General features: G+C 40.7%; 1 protein-coding gene across 2 annotated transcripts; it reads left to right on the top strand.

Annotated features, from left to right (window-relative positions):
- The first annotated feature begins 4,235 nt into the window (after nucleotides 1–4,235).
- Nucleotides 4,236–23,306, top strand: LOC102048732 (phospholipid scramblase family member 5). Of its 2 annotated transcripts, XM_055724116.1 has the most exons (10): nucleotides 4,236–4,325; nucleotides 7,566–7,625; nucleotides 8,221–8,446; nucleotides 11,009–11,160; nucleotides 15,658–15,700; nucleotides 16,529–16,749; nucleotides 17,740–17,901; nucleotides 18,957–19,118; nucleotides 20,088–20,166; nucleotides 20,253–23,306. In XM_055724116.1, the coding sequence occupies exons 3-9, from the start codon at nucleotides 8,434–8,436 to the stop codon at nucleotides 20,124–20,126; spliced, it is 792 nt and encodes a 263-aa protein (XP_055580091.1). In that variant the 5' UTR covers nucleotides 4,236–4,325; nucleotides 7,566–7,625; nucleotides 8,221–8,433; the 3' UTR covers nucleotides 20,127–20,166; nucleotides 20,253–23,306. The 2 variants fall into 2 exon arrangements, with proteins under 2 accessions (XP_055580091.1, XP_027667547.1); XM_027811746.2 differs by lacking the exon at nucleotides 4,236–4,325 and having other exon boundaries at nucleotides 7,432–7,625.
- The last annotated feature ends 423 nt before the right edge of the window (nucleotides 23,307–23,729 follow it).

Below are 23,729 nucleotides of genomic sequence, written 5' to 3'. Positions count from 1 at the left end.
CTTTAACGTGCCTGGGACACAGAATTGAAAATAAACACAGGGAATGTTTGCTATTAGGTGGCTGAGGAAACAATACAGATATGAGAGGGACCTGCTAATTAGGCTTCCTCAGTGGACCACATGGACATGGAAAGGAGTTGAAAATAGAAATAAAGCAAATATAGCCAAGGTCTTTATAGCCAAGTCTTGCTAAAAGTTGTTGTCCGTGCTAATGAACTCTCCATGCTCTTAGTATCTTTAGAGAGAATGTCTGTCATTTTCCTGCATCCCTCAGAGCAATGTAGCACCAGGTTGTCACTTAGGGATCTCATGGAATCTACAACAGTCCAGGTCAAACCCAAGGGAGCCGAGATGGGGAGACAGCAGGACCAGCTTTAACTGTCAGAGCACCTTGATATGGGCATAGAGCGGTTCCTGCCATTCCTCCCTCTGTAACTGCTGGAAGCAAGAGGGACTGTGCAGTGACAGAGCTGGCAGAAGCATTAGTGAAGTTCACATGCGTTTTCCATTATAACCTGTATTTTTAAATTGCTCAACTCTTTCTCCATACTCTATTGATGCTGTTTTTTTCTTGTTACATAATAACAGATTTGACTTCTGTTCTTCAGCAAAACATTGAAAACGTTCAACTTAGTGTGAGATATATAAGTAAAATGCTGCCATGATATACTAATTAGAAAAGTTGTGCATGTTAACTTCCTAGTGTCCTCTTTTGCTGTTGTTTGTTTTATAGATGGTGCCAGGTGAAAGAAGCAGGCTGTCTTTACAGGACAAGAAGTTCTGAAATGATGCACATTAATACATTTTAATTCATACAGAAGTTTTCTCCTTTGCTTTCTTTACTAACCTAAACCTTTTGCAGTTTGCTGATATTTTCTTCTCTCCTTTTACTTCATGTAACAGGGAATGTGCAAAGTGCTTTGCAGGAACCTAAAGTACAAATTTACTGCTTTGGGAATAAAAAACAAATGGAAAAACTTGCTGTGATTGTTCACCAGTTAAGTGAACTGTGATACAAGAAGAGAGCAACATAAAACAAACTTGGGAAAAAAGAATCAGTTTTCCAGATCTGCTTTGAGGAGACTAATGAATTAACACATCTATAAAAATGTATGATTTGACCCAAAGTACAGCAGCAACTCAGTGACCACTGAACAATCCAGGTAAAACAAGGCACACAGCACCTGCTGTGCAGCTTAGCATCCCAGATATATTCCTAGAATTTTATTTGACCCAGTTGGGATGCTAATGGGTAACTGCTGTTGTGTGGGTTTGTTGGAACATCAGCAGATAAGGACTTGAAAAAACCTCATGTGTTATTCCTATTTGTCATCAGTTTTAATAGTAGGAAATAATATGAAAAATAAAATTACCTGCTACCCTCTGTGAATTACTTGTCTTGGGCAACTGCCATCCCTTTGATAGGTAGAATGTCTGAAATGCAATAAGTACAAAGCCAAAACATTTTCAAATTAAAAGACTAATAGTTGTGCTGTACTATTGGGTAGAATTTCTGAATGTTGCTACTAAATGTAGAAAACAAATTGGATTGAGATCCTTAACTCCTTTTATTATTTTTTTAGGGGATGAAAAGCTTTATTAGAATTAAGCTCATCTGAAACTTATTATTCTTTCAGTATGCTAATTAATAGAGCAGGATCATGGATTTGTTAATTAAAATAAGATACCTCAGGGAAACTGAAATTAATTTTGGTGTCCTAATAGAGTTACCATTATGTCATTAAATCTTGTGGTTGTCTTATCCATTTATCTTATTTTTCTTCCTCAAAAAGTGAAAAAAAATGTTTTATTTAGTTTGAATTTAGAATTAGAATATTGAATGGTGACTTTCTGAAGATGTGGAGGCGATCAGCTGATAATCCTGGAATAGCTGCAGCCCTCATGGGGCTATCAGGGCTGTTCACCTGATTGTGCTCTAAATGAGCACAAAACTGTTCACCTCTGGGTCCCTGGATCTGTGTTGCCAGGAGTTAACTTGTAAAGAGTTGCTCCAGTAGCCTACTAGAGTGACTTAGTAATGCTGGCTTATGTTTTCCAGAGATGGAACTGGCAAAATTCAACCGTCTGTCAGACATCACAGTGACTGCCAAGGATGTGTTGCACCTGAATGAAACGTCCTTCATGGATGGAAGATATCATCTGACAGCAAATACCGTGGTCAGCTGGGTACGTCCATGTTAGTGGTTTGGTTCGTATAGAGTTTTCAAAGGGAATCTCTGTGGGTGCCTCAGTGACTGTGTCAGTGAGTGTCCACAGGTCTGCTGCTGTTGCGCCGCGTGGCTGGCTAACACAGACATAGTTAGGGCTGTCCAGACTTACCCAGTGCAAGAGATCAGACTGTAGATGTGGCATTTGATGCAAATGTTGATTTCAATTTAAGTCATTTTTACAGAAGGGAAAGCACCTAAAATACACTCGGTGTTTTCTGATACTGACTTTCCTGTACACTTTCTCTCAATTTATATGTTTCAGAGTGTAGAGAAAGGGAAAAGGAGAGCTAAGTATGACAGAAGCACTAATTTTTCTTCTACAGCAAAGCACAGTTGTCCTAATTTTACTTAATTTTTAAGGCTAACAAAGAAGTCCTGCATCACCACCAAGAGTGTTAATTGCATTTGTGTCCAAAACTTCTGTCATTCTAAGTACTAGAAGATAGAAATAATCTTTATTAATATACCAGCGTATATTGCTTGGTACTTCATCTCATTTTAATCACTGGGTTAAATGGGTAAAACTGAATTAGAGACAAGCACTAGATCTAATTGTTAGAGGCTGCTGAGCAACTGCAGTTTGTTAGTCTTGTGAAAGCTTCTGACTTCCCAGGAAGAATGCCTACTGTTTACTTTCAGCCTGAATAGTGTTCAGAGGGTTTTGTTACATGTGAGGAAGGGCAAGATGCAGTTCCCTTATTCCCAACTCCCTGTTTAGTAAGCAAAAAGATGTTGAGATGATTTGTGAATTTCAATTAATCTTGACAAATAGTTTCAAGCCAAAATAAAATCAGGTGAAATTAACTTCAGCTTCTCAAAATAGATTAACCACAGGTACTGTTTACTGAGGTAAGGAGAAAAGAGGCGTAAATTTTTTTTTCCAATAGACAGTTAAAGCAGTGAACTTTATATGTACCTCCAGAGCACTCTTGCCAAGAGCTATAAAGTTATTCTCTCTGACCCTCAAACCTAATGAATATTAAATGATATTTACCTGGAGCAGGATAGCTTCAGGATACACTTGCAAAAAATTCGCCCAGAGTGCTCATTAATTAGGGCAAATTCACTCAGAGGTGAAAGACCACTTTCAAACTTCCTTTATGACCAAAGAGAAGGTTTGGTACATGGTTTAGTGCAAGATGCATTCAGGTCTGGCACAATGTTCCTTTCCAGCCTTATTTTTGCTTAAATCACATTGGTCTGCTTAAATAATCTCTTCATGGTCATGCTTCCTCTGCTTTTATCCTGCATTGAAATATTTGGGTCTGGGGTTGAATTCAGTATTTTGGACTAATTATTTCATGCAGTTGTTTCAGAACTCGTAGGAAGCCAGAATGTGCATGAGGCAGTGCTCACCATCAGTGCCCACAGCCCCTCAATGTGCTGAATGTTCATGAGAACAAGATTTTACAGATGATAAAAAAAACCCCAAACAACCCAAACCAAAAAACCCCCAAACCAACAGCCTCACCCCACCCAAAAAAAGCCCACAAACAGACAGAACCGAAACTTAAACACCTCCTCCCCAAAACAGCCAGGCAAACCCCGCCCCAAAAGTCTCCTCTATCTGCTGTGTCAAAATGGAATATATAAACTGGTTTATGAATTTCCAGTTTGCTGTATTTTGCCAGCATCTGTATTTAGGCTCTGACCCATATCAGTACTTGCTGGGGGCAGCATTACAATTTCTGTAACCTATTCAGTACCCATGTAGCATTTCTAAGCACAAGTGCTTGAAATGTTTCTTTCTTGATCTTTTCTTCCACAATCATTTAAAGATTACCATTTTGATCTCCTTTCTCCCAGTTCAGTTAAATGCAAAATAAAGAGCAGATTGCTGAACAGTTGATATTTTTTAAGCTTGTATTTTTCTATTAATTCATGCACAGCAGTCACCTTGTGGAACAGCTATGGTAAACCTACCATCAGCAGACAAGCGAGAGCCGCCTGTTCCGCAGCACTGTGCGGTACGTGTGCTGGTCAGTGCTGCCGGGGCTGCCTGCAGTATTCCAACATGATTGCAGGCACCTTCGGAGGGGAGGAGTTACTGTAGACACAAGCTGAAGCAAGACGCCTGGCAAACCAAAGTTCAAGGTGAGATCCATGCGAGCTGGTAGCTGATTTAAGGAATTGATTTTTTATTTTTCTTGCAGCGCAGAAAGCAATACTGGGTATCAATATGTAACCTGGAGCTTCCTATTGCACAGGGTCACAGCCTGATACACTCAGCATTTCACCCTGTGCTAAAGGCAAGTATAGGAAAGGGAAGAAGGTTGTTTAATTTCCTACAAAAATAATATGTGTTGATAATAGCAACACGTTTTCATGCTGATGACAATTGCTATTTTTGAGGAAAGGAAATTTAAAATGGAAATGGGCATTAACGGTCACCCTCCTTAGCAGCAGGGAAGCTCAGGCATTGCTTGGTGAGGTTTTGGGTGCGTGCCATGATTCCTGTGTGCTCTCCTTAACCTGCCCGCTGGGCAGCACAGCACATCCCTGGCTGCTTGGACCTTGGTAAGGGCAGGCGGGGAAATGCTGAGCTCTCTTGCCTGCACTTCTTTAGACTGTGGGGACAAGGGGAGAGAGGCAATTCCTGCTTGCCTGGGGATGCTGATAGTGATGTAAGTGGGGAAAGGGCAGTGTTGTGTTTTCCCTGCTGAGTACAAGGGCAAATATCTTGCATCAGGTTTATAGGGCAGTTTTCCAAACAGCAGGGAGCAGGACAAGAAATCAAACCGCTTTTCCTAAGACTTTGAATTTTGTTGCTGTCTTATGTTTTTTCTCCTGATGCTTCTGACCACTAGTGAATGTGTTTGTTGTGAAACCATTGCCATACTTGAGCTGTGGTGCCTGTAGAAAACAGAAGGGTGATTTGGCTCCAGAAAAGCAGCACCTATGCTGAGCCATATGGCACCTTTGCTCTATTGATCTACCCCACCTGGCTGACTATTACTATATGCTTCCTACAGGAAAATCTGTGTTTTGGCTCTGTGCTGTCCGGGACAAGGATGTCTTAGTCCATGGATAGGTTTCCTACAGGCTGCAGTAGTTTGATGTACAAACACCACTGCAGTTAGTAGTTATTACACAGTTTAGTGGGGATGGATCCTTGTGCTTCTGGAGAAGTGGTGGTTATAGAAAAGATGCAATGTAACTTTTCTTAAAGGAAAAAAGGAAGGTTCTAGATGCGTCAGCTCCTCCAGCCAAGCACTGTTTGCCCTGATCTGAATAGTCTTATTGATTTTAATGGATCCATGCTAACTTGAGCCTTCTGAGGATTTGTCCATCAAATTTTATAAGCTTTATAAATGGAAAAAGTGGAATGGAACAAGTATATTTTGCAGGTAGAGGGAATACATGTACATGCTCTTGGTTTCTTTTTTATGTTTGTTTAAAAACTTCTCAAGTCCAACACTTTCATACAGAGGAAGGAAGTATACTCTATTTTAGTGCTCCCACTCCTAATCATAGAGTAAATGTAGGCAACGATTCCCTGGAGCCTTCTGCAAGGGGCAGAGGCAGCGAGCTCAGTGTCTCGACAGAATTCCCCTTTGGGTGCTTCCCTCTGCTCTGCTTCCTGAAGTCCTTAAGGCTTGACTAGAAATAGCTGTACACAATGCTTTAAATGTTTGTCCTCATTTCCTGAGTACTTTTTTCCTGTGCATTTCTAAATAGCACCAAAGTATGGCTGCATTTGTGCCTGGATAAATATGATTAATTCTTCTGTTCCTGAAGTCCTTAGTGAGGCTTTTGATCACAGCTGGAGCAGACTTGGACCAATATGTGGGTATATATTTAAAAAAAAAAAAAATATTAACAAAGCCAAAAATTCAGATTCAAGAAATTGCTAAATACATAGTTTTACTTGTAAGGACGTATGCCAATGCAAGACTATTGTTTAAAAATCCTGTAGAAATCTGTTTATATCATCTATTAAAATTACTGCTTCAGTGTAAAACATTAAGAATAGGGTAAGAGGGGACGTTGTATAAGACATGGAAATTTGTGAAAGAAATGGAAAAACATAAAGTGTACTTCAAGCTAAGTTTTATATCTTTCTATTACCTGTTTACTGCAATTTTGTAAATAATGTCAGAAAATTAGTTCTTTGGGGCAGAACTGCTTCAGTAAATGTTGATCTCGTGAGTGGCAGGATAATGAAACCTGGCTCCTGCAGAGGGTGGACCTGTCGTGCCACTGCAGTGGCTCTTGCCTGGGTGCCTGTGCCACGGCCACAGCAGCTCCCAGTATAGTCAGGCTGTCCTGTCCCAGGGCCCGCCACCGTGGTGGGGATGGCTGGGACTGCTCCAGTGTCACAAGTGGAGTGCAGCCCAGCCAGGCTGCATTGGCCTCCGTGTGTTCCTCTGGGCCAGCAAGTGCGCTGCTTGGACTTCTCAAAGATGTTTTTTAAATGTTTGAAATGTCTTCTTTCAGTATATATTTTTAGTGTGTTTTGTCTATTTTAGTCATCTTTCTTAATGTACTACGCTTGCTTTATGTATTGACAGAATTATGGGGATTTTTTTTTTGTTGGTTGGTTTTCTGGGAGGTAAAGTATGTCTTTATTCACTTTTAAAGGTAAATAAGTGCTATCTCACCTGAGTTTTCATCTGTCATTTTCAAAGTTAGGTTTACTATAATTATCCAGAGCCATCTCCCTCTATTCTTCTTTGCTTAGGCTTTGTGTCTGCTTTCCAGGTTAGATCCTCTGCTCCAAAGAAACATGTCTCTGACAGAGAGAAAGGAAACAAAACTTGTTAGTCATTCTTCATCTTTATTTCCAGTGATGTCAAACTTCTTCCGAGTCCAGAAGGTTTTATTTAGTGCCCAGTTTTCAGCAACCAAAGCCTTTGTGGGCTGCCTGGTCCCTTACTGGTGTTTCCTGGGTTGAGCGCAGCAGGGACTGGCTGCTGGATTGGGCTGTGCTGCCACCACACCCAGGGACTTCTCAAGCAGGCAATGATACACTCCTGGGAAGTTTTGCACAGCCAGATTTTGACGTGTTCCATAGGTAGACCTGAGGCTCTTCCATTTGCTAATATAGTCAATAAAAATCAGCTTCCATATGTTTTTGGGTTTGTTTTTTTTTTTTTTTTTTGGGGGGGGGAAGGGTTTTCTGTATTCTCTCTTAGAGGATCCTAATTAGCATCTTCCTGAACTGTAAACTCTGGAATTAAATCTGCCAGGCATGCTCATACAGACTGTTTTAAACTAGTAGGATGTGCAGTAGCAGAGAGAACAGAAAATGGTCCCAAACATCTCACTCTGCTCTGCTGGGCTCTGTGAATAGGCTCTGCCATTTCTGTAGCCATGCATCATATCTGTCTGCAGATCCCATGTGCTTGATGATCTCCATGGCGACTTGAGTACTTGAGGCAGAATTATGAGCTGGTAAGTCAAGTTTATTCTCCCTCTTCCTCCTCTCCTCCCAGTGCAATGCAGGTGATTACATGTGTTGCATTTTGGTGTGGAGGGTGCTTGCCTGGAGCAAAGTACAGCCAGTTTGTTTTAATTCTCAAAATACAGTTTAAACACCTCACACAGATCAGCAGAGCCCTGCCGAGACAGGTGGGGTGTGTGTGTGAAGGGAGTACAGGATCATTTTTTGGGTCTGGGTGCAGGCATGACATCCCTTGTAGGGGAGGCTGATGCTATGCAGATGGAGTACACTGAGAAATCCAAGGGAGTTTTTCCTACTCTGTGCACAGGAAATGTTGACTGGGGGCCAGCAGTAGGGAAATGCAGGTAATTAGCTCCTCTGTCTTTACTGGATACCCTGAAGAAACAGAAACATAAATATTGAATTACAAAGATAGAATTTGTGTAGTCTCAGAATATATACATACATTATAAAGCAGAATTTTAGGTCTAATGTTTTCAGTTAGCCGGTGGGTACATTGAAGTTTTGCCTCTTTGTATTCGCAAAACACTTTTTCCTCTTTCCATTGGTGCAAACGACTTGAATAATGTTTTTCTTGTTTGTTAGCATCATCTCCCCCTGTTGTCCATCGACATAAAATGCAGTGTTCTGGAACATGAGAAAGGCAATACATTTCCTCCAGTTCTTTGTAAGCTGATATGAAGTAGACAGACACCTTCTGAAGTTTTGTGCATGCTGTGCTCTTTTTTTCTTTGCTGCAACAAGAAAAGCCTTTTCTTTTAACCTGGCTTCCTTTGAAGAAGTAACTCAGGAAGCTTCATGGCCTCTCAAGGTAAGTGCATCTATAGTCTGTATTTTTAGATCATGTTTACAGAAAACTAGTCTTGTATGTTTCCAGCAATCAGCAGTCTGATGAAATGAGAGTTTCAGGCTAAAACCACATCAGCCAAAGCACAGTTGTTTTGGCTTCCTTTAATTTTTCAGCGTTCAAGAGGCTCCTAAGGAGACTAAAATCTATACTAGAATGTTATTTGAATAAAATATGTTAGAAGATGTTAGCATTTGCATTCAATCAGAAAATTCAGTGTTTGTATGTTTGTGCCTGAACCTGTCAGTACAGAATGCGTGGGAAGGGCAGGTACTGAGCCAAGGGTACCACTATTTTTGCACACTTCTTTCCTATTCCACTTTGAAAATACCAAGTCTGCAAATGCTTTTCACTTTCAAAAGTAGCCAGAGTCCCTATAACCAAGTTGGAAAAATAAATATCTGAAGAATAACTGAATTTAATTAATTACCCCTACCTGCATTCATCTTTGTCACATAATGTCTTTCAGCAGCAGTCGGCGGGGTATGCAGGGCTATAGGCAACCATCGCAGCATGCTGATCCAGCCAACCTTCTAAATTCATCTTCTCCATGCTTTCAAACACTTAAACTAAGCAGAAGGACACAAATATGTTTGTTCTTAACATGAACGCAACTCCACAGAGGTCACCCTGTTCTGACGTACAAAGGCAGATGTTGGCCCAGGGAATTGCAGCAATGTCTATGTTTGCCAAATGTTTACCCCTCTTTGTTGCCTCCAAAATACTCCATTCTGCATTTACAGCACTAAAAAGTATACAGCAGCAAGCAGGTTTTACAGCACTGTTGTACTCTTGCAATATACTTTTTAAAAAATTTTGCTTATCTTTAGCCATATAAAAGAGATCTGGTTTTGTATATTTTTAATGCATAGTAGTTAACAGAAGCAGCAAAACAGTAGTGTTGTGTAAGATGGTTTTCATAATGAAGAAACTTAATAATATACTTCTTCTAGGAACAAGTAACTACAGATTATGTTTGAACAGAATGCTCACTGTATCATATGGTAACTTTTAAGTTTTCCCATACCACAAATGAAATGGGAAACATCCATAAAAATAGACAAAGTGTCAGAGTAGCTTGGATTGTCATCAATATTTAATGTATTTACTGTTTGATTTTTGTATAGCTTAAAATTTGACAGGTAGAACTGCAATTTGTTGTCTTTTTTTTTCTCTTTATTATTCGAGAATAACACTAACGCTCGGCCACTTCATGGCATTTCATGTAACAACAAGAGTTATGGCAGTAACAGAACCCTGTGAGGTAAAATGATGCAGAAGAGCATATAAAATATTTATTACCCAGTTATACATTTTTAAAAGCCAGCTACAAATTCAAAGGGGTTACTTCCTTCTGTGGTCTCAGACTTTGAAAGAAAGCATGGCTGCAAAGACAAATTAAGATCAAAATATGATTAAACGATGAATCAGCCACAGTGAGTTCAAATAATGCTAAAGGATTTCATTTAAACCCACAACAGCAAAAGAGAGCTTCAGACTTAGAGCCAAAATTCCTTGTGGACCTCAAACCCCATCGTGCCTAAGTATTGTCACACATGAGAGAAAAACGATCAGTTTGGGGACTGCTTTACTGCCGAAGCGCAGGGGCTCAGCTTAATAAAAGGAGCTGCCGTTTAGATGTGGAGAGCTTCAGCTTGCTCTTTCTTGTTCTGGCAGAGCCAGTGTTACTGAAGGCTGTGGAAAGATGCTTGTAGTAAAACCAGTAGGAGTGTGCTGAGAACCAAATGGCTGAGTTAATTGCTGTGTTGTGGGAGGCTGTGCCTGTGCGTATGAAGGGGTGTGGGCATACAGGTGCTGTAGCAGTAAATACTCTCGTTATCATCACAGCACTAACCAAGGTAATCATCACTGTGTCCTAAAGGATGTGTTAGCAACAGCAAATGCAATAGCATTTGCAAATAGCAATAGCAAATAGTTTAATGGTATCTAATCTTTTCATTGAGATAATAATGAATATTACACTTTAAAAGGCTGCGTAGACTTTGATACCAGGGTGGTAATATCCAGCTTGGGGAACCTGAGATCCCTGCAAAGATTATCTCCAATTAAAAGAAGATATGCATGCCCTCAAGGTGCTAGAAAGCATCTTGCCAGAAGCAAGCCCTCAGCAGCTCCGTGTACATTAGCACAGGGAGCAGGACTGAGCAGCCTGTGCTGAGGAGCTTGTGGCCACCCTGTGTGTAAGTCCACACCAGATCCAGCCTCGTCACACAGACTCAGTGCTCGCAAGCTGTCAGAGTGGATTAGGTGCCCTCTAAGACCACATCTCCTGGTTTAGCTTCATCTACAGCGATTCCACTTTGCATGCTCTAAGACTGCTTTATAAAGTAAATCAGAATGCTCGAAGTGTAGGACCATCAGGAAGTTTGTTTCAGATCCTCACTCCTGATCTGAACTAAAATGCTGATATAGTCACAGGCAGAATGTAACATTATTGCTCTAGCTTTGACCCAAGCTGTTTGTCTCTGTTAATTTCTGATATATTTTTTTATTCTTTTTCTGCAGAACCTCAGGTACAAACCAACCCAACCTTTAGGGATTACCTCCCTGGTTCTTCTGACTTTTCAGAACAGAATAAGCCCATTGAACCAACAAGTCTCTGGAAGCAACTATCACATGCTCATAACTTGCCACCTGGTCTGGAGCACCTGAACCAAGTACTGAATCTTTCCAAATGTTAGAATTGTTCTGTTTTCCTTGTAGACTTCTTTGATACCTTGGGGATTGGGGTGATTTGGTGGGGTTTTTTTCTTGAGGGAGGAGCAGGTGGAGATGGAGAAGCCTTTTTGCTGTTTGCCTATTACTATGAGATAAGGAGTGTAGGAATGACAAGCCCTTCCTTAATTGCTGTCATTCATTTTTATAGAAATCCCTTTGTAGTGCGTGCAGGTCTCCTTGCACCAAACCCATGGTTCTCTTCCCTTTAAGACTTCTGCTAGGTCATAGCATTGCACCTCTTATTGTCCCCCCAGTTTCCTTCCAGCTTCTTAAGAGCTCACCTTCAGGGATATAGCTATCAAACTCTGGCTGGCCTCAAAAAGACTATAACAGGGAGTGTGTGAAGGAATTGTCACCTCCTTATAACCCACGCTTTGAAGAACACAAAGGTCATCTGAGCAAACATCTTCTGCCAAGGACAGTGCTCTCCAGGTTAGAGGTAAGGTCCCAGGGAGGCAAGCTCCCAAGGGGACACTTTGTGAGGGTGAGCTTGGGTAGCCACAAACCCACACCAGCCCCTCTGTGCTGGGTCGTGGGGCAGGAAAGCACTAGTGCCCGAGAGAGGGAAACGCCTGGAAATGGAAGCAGACAAGTAGGTCACAGGCAGGGGAGGGAAAGATAATGCTAAAGTCCCGTTCGTCCTACTGCTGAACGTGTGGCTGTTCATTGCGCTCAGTGAGACCTCTCGGCTCCTGGAGCTCAGACCAGTGATAGTCTGAACCTCTGCTCCACAAGTTTCATCTCTTCCTGCATATTTTTACTGGGAGGATCACTCCCTGGTGCTGCTTTGACACTTTCTCCAGTTTGCATTTCACATGTGGCAGGACTCTGCCACTCTTTTATATGCTGAGTGTCATACATGCTGCCTGGTAGCGGCAGGGACAGAATCAGGCCCCTGGTGTAGTCAGGTTGCGATTCAGATACACACGCTTCTGCTGTGTTTGTATTTTAGTGGTGCTGGGAAATGTTTATTTCACTCAAGGTCTATGTTTTAGATATATATTCCTTGTAGTTTTATAGAGAAGCAGAAACTGAATGTATTTTATATTTGGAGCTAAGTTACCTAGATAGTTAATGAAACTGGGACACCCTTCAGAAATAATCTGCCGTGCGGAGTTATGATTTTCATTTCATGGCGCCCATGCGCAAAATGATATGTGTTGTCAATTACATGAGCATTTGCTCACAGACTGTGGGAGCTACATTTTTTAGTCTAAAAGTGATGGTGATAGTAAATGCTTGGCAGGTTACATATTCAGTCTCCTGTATGAACATGAATTATACCTCAGATTTATCCATACAATGTGGGCAAGCAAATTCTCTATTACTCCATTCTATAGAACCTTTACATCTGACATAAAGACGAAAGAGCAAGTCACTGTCAGAACTATAACTAGAACTCAAGGCCCCATTCATGCTTGTTCTCGGCCCAATAACCATGTGTCTGTGCTGCAGCCCTCACTAATTATTCTCAATTTTCTCCGCAGTCTGAAAGTGGAAAGCATGTGTGCAATGCTGATTATTGGCACATACCCACAGCCAGAGTTTCTGTGCATTGCAGAACATTTTGGTGTGTGATGCTGAAGTCATACCGTCTGTGTGACTAATGAAACAAGCTCATACAGGAGAGATTGGCGCATAAAAGAGATTTGACCAGCAGGGAGAGGGCTGCTGGCAGAATGAATGTGGGATTCACAGCTGCCAGGGTGATCCCTTGGGATTTATCCTGATGGACTAAGAGATTTTCACATAATGAAATTCTCAAATGAAGATGTTTCTAGCAGAACTGGGAATTTTTTATGCTATTGGGAAGACTAGAATACTGTGTATCCTTCTGGTTGTGTGTGTATTGGGGAAAGGTGGGTCCAAGCAGAAACAGGCACAGACAAGTGCTGCTGGAAGGTTGTGGGGGATAGAGAATCTGCTTTAAAACAAGACTGCAGTTGTTTCATCTTTAGACCAAAAAAACCCCACGCTACCAGAGAGGGAACCATGACAGAGTACCTAGAAGACTGAACAGCCTGTGGAAGAGAGAGACATTTATTTTATAGAATTATATTACCCAAGGAAAGATTATATAGAAAGCAATTGTGAATAAATACAGGATAACAAATAGAAATGAGGTTCTGGGATTATCTCCAGCAGGAGTGGGGAAGATAGCTGGATAGATTTGAGGAAGCTGAATATATTTCTTAATAAGTCCGTGATGTGTTTGACTTTGAAACAAGAATCCAAATTTAGTGAATCTCAGAGATCCCTACAGTCTTATTCTAAACAGCAACTCAAGAGCACAGCATATAGTGTTGGATGAGAGGAAAAGAAAATATCTGTCCTGTATGTTAAGGCCAGAGAGTAACATTTCACTCCGCAAATACAGACCTGGAGTCAGTCAGCCTGCAGAGCTCTTTGCTCAGCTGTTCAAGGTGCACCAGAGAAGGGCAACAAACTGCTGCCTTGGCAAATAGATACCATGCTTTCTATAACTATCACAGAAGTGACACTCCTTAAACAATTTCCTACAAAGAAAAGCTACCAAACCTCATTATTATCTTCCAGATCACAGCCATAGTTTGAGGAATTGTCCAGCATCCATCACAAAAAAATCAAAGGAACCTTTTCCCACAGTAGGAATAGACAGATAAGACTTTGGAGAAGAATTTTCCAAGTAGCTCAACAGCATGTTGTACCACTGTTCAGGCTTAACCGATTTTGTAAAAAGCTTCTTAGTTTAGACTTGGTTAGACTGATCAGATGTAAATGTAATGCCCACAAAACTGAATCCTGAGAATTAGCTGTGTATAAGGAAGTTTCACATATCTGAACTCAAGAGAATTCAGGCCCCTGTGAACCAAAGGGCTTTAGATGTTTTCAAATACAAATGCAGAATTCCCTTAATCCACAAGCACCGCAATAAATGATGCATCAGAAGAGCTGCCTTGCAGAAACCAGTGAAAGGCAAAACCAGCCTAACAAGTGGTGCTGCCGTGTTGTCTCAACATTGGTTCTACATTGTTCGCAATAAGCCAATACACAGACCAAAATCACTCAAAACTTTTAACAGTTCAGGCTCATTAATTTTCTTTTCCCTGTGAAGGTCTATGTGGGGCAAAGAAATCTGTATAAAAATAAATACTAAAATATTAAAATAGCCCTGCCACCTTTAACTTCTTTATTCTTTTTTTTATCAGCAGAGCACTTCCCATGAGCTCCAAGAGTTCACATCTCTCATGAAACTTAAACACAAACAGCAAAGATGCTTGGGAGAAAATTTTAAGTCCAAATATTTTTTATTATTTCAGTTAGTGGCACGCACATTTCAGAGATTAATGAAAGGGATAAAGAAGTTCCTTTTTTTGACCAGTTTTTCTTTGCAGACTGAACTAGCTGCAGGAGATGACTAAAACTGACAAATGCCTGCAACAGTTTAAATATGTAGCAGGCAAGATTTATCAATTGTAGAATGTACAGATGCTGGAGAGCTATGACATGCCGGTGTCAGAAGGTTGCTGTGCGCTTTCTGTCTGCAGCTGTGAGTAATGGTAAAATCCCGTGCCAAGAATTTGCCCATTAGGAATTTAAGGAAAAGAGATTAGCAAAGCCTAAACTATCACATAAAACAGGCATAAAAAGTCACATTAAACTGAAAGGTAGACTGAAACTATGCCTTGCTGGTTTTATAATACTAATGGCTGTTCTCTAAGAAGAATAATGTTAGAAGGGCGATAAGCACAGCAAAGCTGGGTATCATGGCAAACAGTTTTTCTCCTGCATTTGTAACCAGCTCACAGGGGAAGACAGTTTCAGCCAGCCAAGGGTTTCTCTGAGGAGCTGTTGTTTTGCTCCTTCTGGCACCCTGGTGTGGCCGTTTGCCAGACTGAGGGTGCAGAACTGGTGCCTGATATCAGAGTGTTAAAGCCTGTGTGCCGTCGTTGGCATCGCTCGATTGCCCTGCTGGGCTGCTCTAGTGGGGCCCTTTTGGATGTGCCTGCAGCACATTTTGAGCTTGAGCTCAAACTCACTCACTCCTGTACTAGCACGGTGCCCAACGGTGACCTTAGCTTTGGGGTAAGGGGTTTCCCCGCTGCCAGGGCCGAGAGAGAGGAACGGGAGTGAGAAGTGGGTCCTGCTTCTCACAGACATCTTTCCATTGCTGTTGTCTTCTCATTCCTGCTGTGAAGATTATTTTTCTTCAAATGTGTGGGTGAATTACATGACTACAGCACTCAATGTCACACTCTTCTGTCATCATTTCAGAGAGATGTCTAAAGTGTGACTTGAGATAGCCCTCAGGCACCCAGTTTGTGCACCTCTGGAAGGAGAGCAATCCTAACAACAGTGACATGAGCAATAAAAACAGACAGGTGATCACTGGCAGCCCCAAACCTTTCCAGCACCTACCATCTTGTGGTTTTTGTTTTTGTTTTTGTTTTAAACAGCTGGACCAGATAATTATTCATCAGCAAGTGGACCTTCTTGAAGGTATGGTGCAATCCTTGTCGCTCTTTAACTGCGCTGGTACACAGATGTTTCCAAAAGGCTTCCAAGTCTTGCCCCCAGCTCGCTGAAGTCATTGGGAAGGCTGCACATCAGGGCTGTGGTGTGGAGTTAGTGTGGTGAAAGCTTGCTCTTTTATGCCTGTTCTGCAGCAAATCAATGAGGAGAGAAATTCCAGGGAGCAATCTCTATACCACTCCTAAATTATCTCCCTGACACCTTCCTCTCAAAGTTATTGAAGTTTAACCATCTCTCCAATCCTTTGAAAACTTTATTGTCATTTTATTTAACAATAGCTATCATGCTACAAGAAACAAAGGAAATAAAGACAGGAAGGCTGGAAGACACAAAACAAAGTGTAAGAGTTTCTGTTTACATAGTTCTCAGAATTTCAATGTACTGAACAAGTATTAAGTTCTGAAAGTAAACACCTTTTTAATGTATTTCTCCCATTCAACAAGTTTTGGGCCTGACTCTTGGATGCCTCACTGGGTGAAAGTTTTGTCACTGAAGTGCAACAGACTCATACTGTTATTTTTCACAGATGACAAAAAAGCCCAAACCAAAACTCAGGGTCTGGATTCTGGTTTGTGATACACATTTTATTGCACAGCAAATTAAAGTTGTTGAACTAAACATTCCTCCAAATACAGACCTGACATTATTATATCCTTAAAATTGTATGGTTTTAGTGTCATTATTTCAAAACAATTTTTTAAACAGTCTCTGTTCCATATATTCTATATAAATATCATATATATGTTTATATTAACATTATACTGAGATTATGTTCTACTTGTTTTGCTTTATTAGCTATACTTGGCACAAAGACTTCCAGCAAATATGAGATAAAAAACCAGCTGGGACAAAGAGTTTACTTTGCAGTAGAAGAAAATGATTGCTTTGATCGTAACTTGTGTTCGCCTATAAGGTCTTTCACCATACGGATTGCTGATAACGCCGGCCGAGAAGTGATTACAGTGAACAGACCCTTGAGATGCAACAGCTGCTGGTTCCCCTGCTTCCTGCAAGAGGTGAGTGAATCCTAATTGCCTTTTGTCCAAGCACCTCGCTGTATGTGCACAGCATTAATGAAGCCTCCTGCAGCCTCTGCAAGGATGGCAGGAAGGAATGCACACCCTCCGTTCAGCCTGGGGGACCGCGTGGAGGTTTTTGTTTAGATGTAGCTATAGGTACACAATGCCCTCTGAGTTACGTTCCCAGCACGCCTCCTCCCTTTTGTGGGACCTTACTTTCCTGACATCCTAAATAAAGTTTTGGCGTCTGATGATACAGCTGCCTCCCCAGCCAGGTAACCCCCCAGAACACTGCCTGCCCTGACAGACCACATCTGCTGGTGTCACGGATGGAAGCCACCCCCTGCACTCCCGGCGGGTGAAGGATGGCCGTTAGTGCCTGTGGGTATGACTAGGAAGCAGCTCTTCGAGGAGGCTGGTGCTTTGCACCATGGCTCTACCTCTTCGAGGCCATACATCTCTGGGGAATTGTAGAACTTGGAAAGAAGCTGCTTTGAGTGAAAAATACAGATCCTGTAGAGTATCAGATCTTTTCTCCTTATTTTTCACTCTCCTTTGTTCACATGTCTGTCTTGTTTTACAAAAATGTTTTATAGGTTAACTCATCTGCCTACCTTCTCAGTACTGCATCAGGATTTAAAAGAAAATAAGAAGGTCCTTTGGTAGCACAGCTACTGTATAAAAAGACTTATAGGATACTCACTGATTACAATAGCAAAAACTTTCACAGCATATGGCTTTTATCATACCTTATATGTAAGATGTTAGCTTCTGGTGCAGCTTTGGAGCTTTATATCATCCACTGTATTTAAAAACACCATTAGAGAACCCTGTAATACCCATTTCAGAGTCTGATAAAATTATATATAGTTATAGTCTATAAATAAATAAATATTTTTTCTTTATATAAACAATAAATTATTATGGACAAATACGCTAATATAAAATCACTTTGTAAGATTTTTTTTGTTTTCCTTTGTTTGCTAGTTAGAAGTTCAGTCCCCACCAGGTACAATAGCTGGCTATGTTGTACAGAACTGGGACCCTTTCCTGCCAAAGTTCACTATACAGAATGAAAGTAAAGAAGATGTACTAAAAATAATCGGCCCATATGCAACTTGTGGCTGTTTTGAAGATGTTGACTTTGAGGTATGTTTCTTATCAGTGTTAAGAATTTTGAAGTTTTAGTCATTCAAATACATTTCTTACTCAAAAATCCTGTTATTCTACCCTTAAATATATTATGTATATTGCTATAATTATGGAACAGAAGTACAGCAATATGCATTGGAGTTCCTGACTTGTACACCCAGATTCCTACAGATGTTTTTTGGACAGGAATGACAATTCCTTCAAGGAAATAAACCTGTCACTAAGTGAAGTCCTGGTCCTCTGCAACCCATGAGCACTCAACTGTTCATTTTGATAGGCTCGGGGTTTCCTCCCACGTGCGTTCATTGTTACCTGACACATAGTCCCGTGGAGCCTGTGGCATCAAATCTGTTCCCTTCATTAATCTCAGACTGAGAACCATGGGCAGGATTATGGTCCAATATGTTTACATCCATTTGACAACATTCACCAGGAGATAAATAATTCTGAGGAGCAATTAAGATATTTAAGAGATGAGAGGGAGAATGTGAGATGCTCAAAGAAACCCTGGACAGAGTTTTCTGATGTGAACAAAGCGCTTTGCCTTAGTTAAGGAGTCATAAAAGAGCTTCTGTGTTGATTAACTCATTAGCCAAATCAGAAGACTTCAGTGGGTACTGTCCGAAATTTCAGTACACTGTGAGAAACATGCAGATGGCTGCATAACTGAGAATATAGCTGTCAGTGGTAGGGGACAGTGGTCCACAGCAATGGTACTGATGCGACTTGGAGCATACAGAAACACAAGACGGGGGGGGAAAAATCATTGTGAAAGAAGAGCAAAAGTGATACAGACTTTCACAATTGCTTTCCTTTACTTTTCTGTCAGATCTAAAGATGCTGATGTTTCCAAACTTGAGACCCTTTCTTGTGTGCCACTCCTAAAGGCAAATCTGACACTAATAGAACATCTCAATGATAGGAATAAAAGAAGAACATGACAGCTATAGCATACTCAGCGTCAGAGCGCAGTCATTAATTCTGTGGCGATACAATCAGTGTGTACTTGATTTATTTATGTTTAGTTTTATTCCTTTTTTTTATTTGTGCAGGTAAAAGCTCTCAACGAGACGTCAACAATTGGCAAAATTTCCAAGTACTGGTCTGGATTTGTAAACAATGTCTTCACCAACACTGCCAACTTTGGGATCCAGTTCCCTGTAGATCTTGATGTGAGAATCAAGGCAGTAATGATTGGTGCTTGTTTCCTCATTGTAAGTATGCAAAACCAAGAGGTAGACCTATAGAGGTGGGTAGACTAGGACCAAAGGTGACTTTGCCATCAGCTGTGATCCCACAAAGGCCTAAGTGCAGTGGCAAGCCAAACCCACTACCTAAAAGATAAGTTAACTGAAAAACTTCTAATTTTTATAGCTGCTTTTGGTTTTTTTCTTATTTTCTGAGCTTCTTTCGGTTCCTGAATTTCTGTTTATTAAATCATTTGAACTACATGTGGAATAGTATTTAATATTTTGCATGGCAGGATCAAATGCCAACATACATGTCAAACCTACCAAACTCCCCCAAATTCCTTACCTGTTGTGTCTGAATGGGTGTATGAACCCGAACAAAAGTTATGTCATTTCTAATAATAATGTCAAACTGTGAGTGCCACTTCAATAGCTCTGTTGATCCTTGAATGGAAGACCTGACCTTCAGGTCATATGAAATTTCCTACAAAAAATTCCCTTGTTAAAATAAACATAATATAAGAACGATATGAAAGGGAGGATACTCACTGCTGGGGGTAAGGATGAAGTAAGGATCCGTATTTTCTAGAATTACAAATTGGTATTTGCTGTGTACCTCCTTTGCCAACACTACTGTGTTAATATTAACACACAAAGGTTTCAAAAGCATCTGTGATACTTACATCAGAGAATATAAATTTATGTTATAAATATATATAAAATAAATAAATTTAAATTATTCACTGGAGAGTGTTTGCTTTAAAATAATTAGAAATTCAGAAATTTTGCTTTTATTAGGCTAGAAATGTAACTTTCATGACACTTAAAATTTTCAGATTGTCTCCTCCAAAGCTCCTGTTTCTCAGTGGCAGAGTGATAGAGAACGATTGACTGATCTAATTACTTTATGTAGTAAAACCCTGCAAGTAAGACTTTACAGTAATTGTTGAGGTTTTGTACCTTCCAAATCATTCACAGTTTGTTTATTTGTAGGACTTAATGTTCTTTGAAAACTCTTTGGATGGATTATAACAAGATGACAGATACAATAAAATATGCATAATGTGTTTCAGTAAGTAAAAATGAACATAAATTGATCTTCTTGCTTTGAAGACTTATACATTAGATACTTTCTAATTCTTTTTCATTTTCTTCCAGAAATCCCTTGAGCTTTGGACATGATTTTGAACTGCACAAATCCTTGTTCCTTATAGGAAAAGATAGGGAGCTAATGATGATATTTATTAAAATATGTCTCACGTAAATAATAATTTGGCACTTACATTTTATATGCATTGTAGCTAAACACACACTTCTCACACAGAGCACTGTTGCTTTGGAACAGTGCTATTCTCTTCTTTCTCTTTTGATGTTCCTGCATGGGAAATCATGAAAGATTAGATGAAGGCTTGCAGCATCACTGATGAAAGTCTATGTTTAGAGAAGCCTTTGATGTTTTGCAAGTGCTGGTACCAGTTACTAACCACATGAGGGTGTGTACTGGGGGTTTTGCTTTTTCATAATTTTAGAAGTAATTCTCTGATTTGTTATTTAATTAATGGCAACAAACTGACATTGAAAGCAACAAATATAAAGACATTACCAAATGGGAAGTTCAAGATGTTATCTGTTTGAGTGAGTTGAAAGAAGGGAAGTTACGTTTTCTAGTAAATTAATTTTACGGTAAAGATTTGTTTAATGAGTGGCAGCCAGAAGTTAGGCTTCCAGCGCTAGGCTGGGGAATGTAAGCTCTGTTCAGGAGATCTGCCTTCCACAATTTTTACTGAAGGCAGGCCATCAGGTTTGAGAGATGGTCCTCTATGTGCTAGAGGTGCCCAAATCACTTCACTTTGAACTCTCCAGTGCTAAGAATCCTTACTGCCATCCACTCAAGGCTTCCCTTAACAGGTTCGTTCCTCTTTATAATACCTGGTGGTTGATCACTTCTCATTCAGACTTGTCTGAGGCCACCCTAGAACAGAATTAGTCTTTTCCTCTGGCAAGTGCAGGTATTTTCTATGACAGGACTGTGCAACAGGAGCTGTTTCTATTTCAGACAGCAGTTTTACATGGCTGTTCATTCCTGCAGTCACACCTCATCCTACTATTCCCAGACCTTCCCACCACCAGGCTTTTACTAATACAAGCTGCCTTTGTAGGAACTTCCATGCTATACATACAAGACATAAACAGAAAAAAATTGTTGCGAAATATTTGCTGTATGAACTTGCTTGTGCCTCTCTTAAAAACTCTAATGGGTCCTCCAAGACGTAAACCAGTACTATACAATAGTGGTGGTAAAAACAGATGCTATCATAGTCGACGGTCAAGTTCCCAAGGAAAACAACTCACGAATTGCTGGGAATGCTGAAATATTTTTTTAGCATGAACTAGTAATTCAATTCTTGCAAACAACCAACACATCAACGGAAAGGAGAGGAGATAATGAATAATTCATTAAAATGAAAAAGAGCTAAATTTATCAGGTGATTAATTCTCAACAAATATTTAGACTAATTTTAAATTAATGTTCATGGATATGAATTCAAACACGGTGAAGTCAGGAAGTCGCAACTAATGTTCCCATAGTGAAATTAACTCAGGAATGCTTATAGATTTAAACAGTATGTTTTAGATTATATACCACACTTAGGTATTTATACAGATTTACATATGTCTTGAAAATAATTGCGGTTAACAAGCTCTGACAATCATCATTATCTGTTAACCCTTTCATTGCTGGCTCTCGCTGTGATTCTTAGCAGTGCAATCAGACCGCAATCTGCAGAAGTTACGCACCCAGAGGGAACGGCTGCTGTCACCCTTCCCTCTCACAGGAGAAGCACCCTGTGAGCTTCACGGGCGAGAAGCTCCCTCCTGTGGAAATTTATAGTTTTGCAGAAGAGCACAGCCCACGCCGGCCTGCAGTTCTCACTGCTCCCGCACTGGTCTCACTGTATTAAATTCAGTCCGTTCACTCCTAATGCACTCTAATGCAGACTGAGAAAAAGAGCCAGATTTTTATATTAATTTTTATCTTTAAATCCCTTCGCCGCCTTAGGCAGAAGTGACTATTATTGTAGGCAACAGTCTTGGGTCTCGTGCAAAACCACGTTCTTGCGCCGTTGTGTGTCCCCAGCCAGCCGGCTCAGCGCAGTGCCTGGTGAGGTCAGCAGGCTCCCTGGCTATCCGCCGCTTCCCTCTGCAATCTCCAGCCTTCTTATGACCCTCAGCAAGTCAAAGACATCTTTGAAGTAAATGCATCCAACCACCATTGAAGTCATTACCAAACAGGGTCTTATTTACCTGCAGGGCTGAACTTGGCTGTGCGGGCCCACATATATACCTTGTAGGTAAGCAATACACACATATATTTTTGTATGTATTGCAACCGGATGGTAGTACTGTATTTCTTGCACTTAGTGACTTTGTTGTTGTTTTTTGTGTTAGTACAGCTTTTGGAAGTGTAATGCTTGCATATGTGTATAAGTATGTTTGAATGCCTCCATTCATACCCAGAGGCAGCTTCTGGGACATACAGGAACAGGTTCAGTCCCTGTATAAAACAGCACTGGGGCTGGGGTAGCTCTTGCCAGCTAGAACTTCCTCAGCAGCCTGCTTGACCTTGGTCCCACCCTTCAGTATCCTGGTAGGAACTCAGTGGCCATGTCAGTGCTTTTTCAGCTGGAAGCTCCTTCATCTAAACCACAGCTGCCATGTGTGGGCAGGTTTTCATCCTCAGTAAAGACGACGGACTTCTGCGTGGTATTACTGAAGAAAAACTAAGGTATACTAGGATGTTTAAAAGCTGCAGCTCTAACTAGTAATTCCTTCTTATTAATAGCAATGTGTTTCACATTGTGGGAGCTACATAGGCTCTTTACAGATCTCACCTTTCACGGTTTCTCCGTGCGTTGGGACTGGCTTTCCAAAGGAGAATTCAGTATTTTCCAAAAGGCGGACAGGTACTGTCTAAAGCCGATTTATGTCCTGAAAGTCCTCTAGAAAAAACATGATTATTCTCATGAAACAGAAATTTTACTTAATACAGCCAAGTAAATAGTTTCACACTTGATCACTAGCAAAACTGTAAATCCGTGTAGTACCTAATCCTTGTGTTCAGTAGATGGCAGCAACAGTTCGTTATTACAGTATTTAGCTTTCCACAGATCACAAGCTGTACCCAGGATACTGACTGAAGATCAACACACCTTTAACCTCCAATTGATTTCTCCCCTTAACTGAAGGATTTTATTTTCTTTCTGTGATATTAAACCTTTGTCACATGATTCTGGGTTATCTTTATTGCCTGCAATTTACAACTGAATTATTGGTAACTGGTATTTTACGAGATCTGGAAGGTGCATAGGCAGAATCCAGTCTATCACAAAGTGAGCTTTTCTGGTGAGCCCAAATCCTATTTTCTGCACCTGGAGAATTTCTTCAGCTTCCACAGAGGAGATGCTCCAGCCCCAGGACATTCCCCACCTTCTGCAGAAACAGAAAGGGCTAGTCTAAAAGAGATTGCTTTGCGATGGAGTGCCTAGAAACAGGGAAGGTTTCTATGGGTAAATTGCTTTGCCCCCATGTCATGTCATCACAGCCCATTACTATGTGCTGTCCTGGGGCAGAGGG

This window comes from Falco cherrug, chromosome 11 (genome assembly GCF_023634085.1).
Source record: "Falco cherrug isolate bFalChe1 chromosome 11, bFalChe1.pri, whole genome shotgun sequence".
Lineage (NCBI taxonomy): Eukaryota > Metazoa > Chordata > Aves > Falconiformes > Falconidae > Falco > Falco cherrug.
The sequence above is the reverse complement of the archived record's forward strand: the minus strand, read 5'-3'. Positions and strand labels throughout refer to the sequence as shown.